Source organism: Prunus avium, chromosome 8, assembly GCF_965620075.1.
Source record: "Prunus avium chromosome 8, drPruAviu1.hap1.1, whole genome shotgun sequence".
In the NCBI taxonomy this organism is placed as follows: domain Eukaryota; kingdom Viridiplantae; phylum Streptophyta; class Magnoliopsida; order Rosales; family Rosaceae; genus Prunus; species Prunus avium.
Window position 1 is genome coordinate 4,432,296 of NC_142291.1, and position 7,087 is coordinate 4,439,382.

Sequence of the window (7,087 nt, forward strand, 5' to 3'; positions counted from 1 at the left end):
CGGAAATACAAAGAGGGAAGGATTCAGACCACGTTTTCTTTTACTTGTTTTCATCGTCCCTCGTATTCTCCATCTCTGTTTCACATTTTCTTTTCCCTTCTTATCTCTCTCTACTTTCTCTCTTTGAAAATTCTAGTTTTATTATCTACAACCATAGCAACTAGGGTTATGAAAAAAAAAAGTTAACAAGACTTACTGATTTCCACAAAAAATGAATGACCGATTTGTCTCGACCGCGGAAAAGGTTCCCAACCAATTCAAGAAATATTACTTGCAAAGGGACTCAGTCAAATTGGTGAACATCATTTGAAGTTAAAGCACCATCAGTCCAGTCGGATTGAATTGAGGTGTGCCTACCAACTAACTGAATAACAACTGTGTTTTAGGACCAAAAGAAGAGCAAACACAAAAGAAAAAAAAAACAAAAAAAACAAAAAAACAAAAAAACACCAGCAGCTAACCCCAAATGGGAGAACAGAGAGCAAGACCAGTTTCAAACCAGCTAGAAGGTGAAAAATGAAAAAGAAGAAAAAGTCGTGCACTCAAATTTCTAGGGTGCAGGTGGAAATGACAGAAGCAATTGGTGGAAGGACTGTAAAATTGTATATTGAGGCAAATTGTCACCATCAATGTTAATGGGAGAATGAGTTTCATAATTCATTCTCTTTGGCAGAACGAATCCATTCCATATATAGCATAAGCATTGAACATTTCCATTGTCCCCATCAATGTTAAATACCACCTAAAGTAGAAGAAAAAGAAGAAGAAGCAATTAATTTGAAGTAAAAAAATTCAAACCCTAAAATATATGGATCTGGAAGGAAGAAAATTAATATAAAATTTTGGTCAATATATACCTTCTAGTTATACTTAAAGGTGAGATTTAATCAAACAACGAGTCTTGACTTGGTTCTAAATACTATATATTCAAATCCTTACCTGCTTCGACATGGAAAATCATATCCAAGAGTACAAGACCAGTTCATTCTCTCCGGTCTATAAATAGGCTTCTAACCCATGAAGGATTTTCATCCCACACCCTCAAACCAAATCTTTATTACCTAGCTAATTAAGCCAACTGCAATGAAAGGTGTTTATTTCCTCATAAGCACTCTTGCCATATTGGCATCTGCAACCTTCCTTGTCTCTGCCTCTGACCCCGGTCCTCTTCAGGACTTCTGTGTAGCACTGAATGACACCAAATCTGCTGGTATGCATTAATACATACTTGTGTTAATTATTTATATTCTGTCCCGCAATTATTTCCACATGAATTATTTTCATTAGACATTAGGTTTATGAATATTGTTTTTCTGTTAACTATAGCTTCTTCTCATGCATGAAAAATCTGTTAGTACGTAATTTTACATATGAATAATGCTATTTGTACTATATTCATTGGCCATCTTAGTGATCATCTCTCTAATATATATATCAAGTGGTTTCCACTTACGCACGTGGATTTTACCTCCGAATAGCTCTAACACTAAAGTTTAATGTAACTTTTTTTTTGGGTGTAGAAGTAGTTTTTGTGAATGGGAAGTTCTGCAAGGACCCAAAGCTTGCCAATGCAAATGATTTCTTCTTTTCTGGGCTCCAAAATCCAAGAAACACACAAAATCCGCTTGGTTCAAATGTGACAGCCGTGAATGTGGACAACCTACTAGGATTGAACACTCTCGGCATATCCTTGGCTCGCATAGACTTTGCACCAAATGGCCTAAACCCTCCTCACACTCACCCTCGTGCCACCGAAATCCTTGTGGTCTTGGAAGGAACACTCTATGTTGGTTTCGTCACATCCAACGGTGATGGCAATCGCCTATTCACTAAAGTGTTGAACAAGGGAGATGTGTTTGTGTTCCCAATTGGCCTCATTCACTTCCAACTCAATGTGGGAAAAGTCAACGCTGTAGCCTTCGCTGGGCTTAGCAGCCAGAACCCAGGAGTGATCACCATAGCCAAAGCAGTGTTTGGCTCCCAGCCTCCCATCAACCCTGATGTTCTAGCCAAGGCCTTCCAAGTGGACGATAATGTGGTTGACAATCTTCAGAAACAGTTCTGGTACGACAACAATTAGTAAAATACAACAATAATTATGTATTAAGTTGGCCAATATGTTTTTAACTACGTACCTACAATAAATTACTATGATGTAATATTAATTGAATAAGATTGTTGGTTTTGAAATAATATAATTTCATACTGTAGTTTTGAAATAACATTATGCATTAATTTAACAAAGAAATTATGACAGCTTAATAATACTAAAATGGAGGAGCCTTGCCATTTTAACATTGATAAGTTTGGCCCATGCTCTAGGGAAAATCACGTAGAAATTTCTCTCTCTCGAGGACAGCTGTTTGCGTGCAATTAGTGCGGACATTAAATTCAACCGTTGGATCGATTTTAAAAGGTTACATGTAGAATTTGGTAAAAGAAAACACAAATTCACCTGACTGAGACCCATTGACCCACACAATCATCTTCTCTTTCCTCTTTCTCTGCCTTCTTCTATTTTCCTCTCCTTCTCCTATAATGTCTCTCTCTCTGGGCATTCAAACTGAAAAATCGAGCTGAATTGATCAGAAAAAAAATCAGAATAACCAAAAACCAAACCGAGTTGACCAAAAATCAAACTAGACTGGTTTGGTCCGATTCCAATTCCAGTATCTTGTAGTGAAGAAAGGGACCGGGCCGAACCGGACAGATTGTGGTGGATTTCAGACCACGTTCTTTTTCTTTTTTTCATCTTCTCATAATCTCCATATCTGTTTCACATTTTCTTCTCCCTTTTTCATCTTTCTCCCTACTTTCTCACGTTGAAAATTCTATAATCTACAACCATAGCAACTAAGGTTATTAAAAAATATATATTCGACTTACTGATTTCCATAAAAATTAAATGACACATTTGTCTGTTTGAAATATTACTGGAGGGACTGTTTAAAAGCTACTCAGTCATGTTAGTAAACATCATTTGAAGTTAAGCAGAATCAGATTGAATTTAGGTGTGCCTGCCAATTATCTGAATAACATCTGTGCTTTAAGACCAAAAAGAAAACACAATGTGAAAAAAAAATTAAAAAAAAACACCACCAGGTAACCCCAAACGGAAAATAATCAGGAGCAGCGGCTACTTTGAGCAAGACTAGTTTTCTTTTGGGAGATTCACTATTATATCCAATATAGGAGCCTAAATTATATTTAAAAAATCCTATATGAAATGGACTTTAGAAACACACCCAAAGTCCATTTATAACATAACAAAAACGCTTCTAACTTCTTTTAAATTACAAAATTGCTATTGATTTCTTAAAACAAACCCAGCCTCAAAACCTCATAACAAAACCCAAAACACTCAATAGGGCATCAAAGTAATTTAATAATCAACATTAAATTCAATGAGGCCAACTATCATTTTTTGGGGTTGTTTTGGGTTTGTTTATAGAAATTAAATGGTGTATGGTTTATTTATAGTTTTAGTGCTAAGAATGGGTACGTATATAACTAAATATCTCTTTTCTTTTTTATGAACTGGGGGTGGTAAAACCCCTAGAAACACAGAGCAACTACTCACACTACAGACCAACCGAGTCCTAGTGACTCCTAGCAAATCATCAACAGGGCTAGAGGCAAACCAACTCGGAGCCATATCAAGAAAACAAACACCTAGGTCCAGATTGTAGCTCCACTGAGCAATACAATCAGCAACCACATTTCTTTCTCTATAAACATGCTGAAGAGCACAGGTATCAAACTTTCTCATAAGCTCCCAACAGCTTGAAACAAGAGACATCATAGGATGTGAACCAAGAGCAGTAGAATTCTGCATCAACTTAATAGCCACTGCAGAATCCATTTCAACCAACAGATTACGAATACCTCTGTTGGCGAGTCCTATTCTATTTGGGTTTTATTTATTTTTCCTTTGTGTAGATATTATGTAATTAGGATTCCACTTATTTCCTAATTAAACCCTACTAGGGTTTGTAACCTGTATTATAAATACCTCCTTTCGGAGAATGAAATAGATCTGAAAATATTCTACCATATTGTTTGACTTGGTATCAGAGCCGACTTTCTGGTGACCTGTGTGTGTTGTGCCCACCCGTGTTCTACTCTGTGCCCTAATTTCTTTTTAGGGTTCTTGTGCCGTGTTCTACTCTGTGCCATAATTTCTTTTTAGGGTTCTTGTGCCCGTGCCTGTGCTGTGTTTATCGTATCTGCTTTGTGTTGTGTTTGTTTCCGCTGCTATATATCATGGGTGATGATTCCATAGTTGTGACTGGTACTAGTGCCTCTACACCGAAGGAGGCACGTCCCTCGCGTGATTACTCTACCCTGATTACATCTGACAAATTGGATGGCTCCAATTATGCCTCTTGGTCTCGTGGTGCGCGTATTACGATTACTAGTCGTCGTATGGCAAGTTGGATCAATGGGAAGAAGCCTGCTCCGTCTCAGGACTCCGCTGACTATACCGAATGGGAAGAAGATAATTGTCTGGTGCAGTTATGGCTTCTAAATTCCATGACTAAACCAGTTCGTGCCTTGTTCGAACGTGGTGATACTGCTTTTGATATATGGGAGGCTGCTCGGAAGACCTATACTGTGACTCAGAATAGTTCTCGTTTGTTTCAACTCCGACTGCAATCTATACTTATAGGTCAGAATGGTGAATCTGTGAAAGTGTTCTATGAAAAACTTCATGCTATCTGGCAAGAGATTGATTGTCTGCGTCCGCATGAGTTTACTTGTTCTACTGATGGGGCTCGTCGTCTGAAAGAAATTGAAGCCGATCGAGTTTATGATTTTCTTGGTGGGCTAGATCCACCGTATGATGGTGTTCGTAGCCGTATTCTTGCTCTTAGCCCTGTTCCACCCCCTCTCGAAGCCTATGCCATGGTCATGGAGGAAGATACCCGTCAGTCCGCTATGCTTGGAGGAGGATCGCTGGCTCTTAAGGTGGATCCAGCACGTCACCGACCGGTCGCCCCGCAAGTAGCGACCGGTCGCCCGCCGCAAAAAAAAGTTTGGATCTTCTGCTGGGTTTCGTCCTTCTGCCTCCACCTCTCTTGAAGGTCCGCCTAAGTGCCGCCATTGTAATGGGGATCATTACTCTGAAAAGTGCTTTAAGGAGCATGGTTACCCCGATTGGTTTGCTGACTACAAAGCTCGTATGTATGGTCCCAAGGCCACTTACACTGTGACTCCTGATGAGGCCCGTCCTCCAACTCCATCTGCAAATCTGTGTGCTTCTGATACTATGCCAGGTATGGGTTCTACTACTTAGATAATTGACACTGGTGCTTCTGATCATATGACTTATAATGATAAAATGTTTGATGAGTTGTTGCATAACCCTCGTTACCCATATATTACTAGTGCTAATGGTTTACCTTCCCCAGTTACCGGTGAAGGTACCATCCATCTTACTCCTTCTTTACCCCTATCTCATGCACTCTTGGTTCCCAATATTCATTGCAATTTATTATCTGTTGGGCGTTTACTTGATACACTTAACGCTTCTGCTACCTTCTATTCTACCCTTTTTTTTTTCTAGGATCTCAGGACTCACGAGAAGATTGGGCATGGTAAACGGATAGGGGGGTTATATTACTTACAGTTGCCGGCTGCAGCAGTTCGTGATTGTGTCGCTAATAAAGCTCTGAGTGGCAGTGTCAAGGACAAGCACCAACTTTGGTTATGGCATCGTCGCTTAGGACATCCGTCTTTTGGTTATCTTAGACATTTGTTTCCTTCATTATTTAGTTCATGTGATGAGTCTAGTTTCAAATGTGAGACTTGTGTACTGGCCAAGAGCCACCATACTGTTTTTCCCTTAAGTAATAATAAAGCTGCTTTGCCTTTTGAGTTAGTACATTCTGATGTCTGGGGTCCTGCTCGTGTGACTTCTCATGGTTTCCGTTGGTTTGTGACTTTTATTGATGACTGCACTCGTTTAACATGGGTGTATTTGATGAAGACTAAACATGATGTTGTCTCTATTCTTCCTGACTTTTGTGCCATGGTGTCTACTCAGTTCCATGCTCGTGTTAAAGTATTTCGCACTGATAATGGCGGTGAATATGTGAATCATACCTTGGCCCAATTCTTTCGTGATCAAGGTATCATTCACCAAACTACCACTCCTTTTACACCTCAACAGAATGGTGTGTCTGAAAGGAAGAATCGCCAGTTACTTGAAGTTGCTCGCTCTCTGATGTTGGATATGTCTGTTCCCCATCACCTTTGGGGACATGGTGTCTTAACTGCCGCCTACTTGATTAATCGTACTCCTAGTCGGGTTCTTGATTTCAAGACTCCACTTGATGTGTTATGTGCTCTTACCCCTCCGGTTTCGGTCTCTAAGTTACCTCCAAAGGTATTTGGGTGTGTTGCGTATGTTCATGTTTACTCTCATCAAAGGAGTAAACTTGATCCTTGTGCTCTCCGCTGTGTCTTCATTGGTTATTCTACGACTCAGAAAGGTTATAAGTGTTATCACCCGCCTACTCAGAAGGTACATGTCACTTTGGACGTCACATTTCACGAAGAAGTACCCTATTATGTGTCTCCCTCCTCTTCAACTCAGGGGGAGAGGGGGAGTTAATTGAAGAGTTTCGGAGTGAAAAATAAGGAAATTTTTCCAGAACAGGATGAAAACGACCGGTCGCCCATAGGCAGCGACCGGTCGCTCGCGTCGAGCTGGGACTACAGTAACGATACGAGGGAAGCGACCGGTCGCAGTGAGGAAATGACCGGTCGCGAACGAATCTGTCTGGATACGACCGGTCGCTAATGAATCTGCTTAGAAGCGACCGGTCGCACATAGGAAGCGACCGGTCGCCCGCGTCGACGAGCGATAACAGTAACGATACGAGGGAAGCGACCGGTCGCGAGGAAAGCGACGACCGGTCGCCAGACCAAAATTGTGGTTTTTTCGAGCCTCTCTCATAAGGACATAACAGTGATATTGGCGACTCTCGTACAGATGAAATTGATAATATACCCCCCTCTGCCCTGCCATTGCCTCAATCAAGTTGTGATAATGAGGTACTTTCTAGTGATATGCCTACCTATT

The 7,087-nt window shown here is 40.4% G+C and overlaps 2 protein-coding genes across 2 annotated transcripts; both read left to right on the plus strand.

Moving 5' to 3' along the window:
* Positions 1-1,046: 1,046 nt before the first annotated feature.
* Positions 1,047-2,089, plus strand: LOC148291174 (germin-like protein subfamily 1 member 14). The gene is made up of 2 exons (XM_088245619.1): positions 1,047-1,210; positions 1,521-2,089. The coding sequence occupies exons 1-2, from the start codon at positions 1,084-1,086 to the stop codon at positions 2,078-2,080; spliced, it is 687 nt and encodes a 228-aa protein (XP_088101745.1). The 5' UTR covers positions 1,047-1,083; the 3' UTR covers positions 2,081-2,089.
* A 2,444-nt stretch (positions 2,090-4,533) lies between these two features.
* On the plus strand, positions 4,534-5,296 carry LOC148291175 (uncharacterized). Its single transcript, XM_088245702.1, has 2 exons — positions 4,534-4,981; positions 5,085-5,296. The coding sequence occupies exons 1-2, from the start codon at positions 4,534-4,536 to the stop codon at positions 5,294-5,296; spliced, it is 660 nt and encodes a 219-aa protein (XP_088101828.1).
* Positions 5,297-7,087: the final 1,791 nt, after the last annotated feature.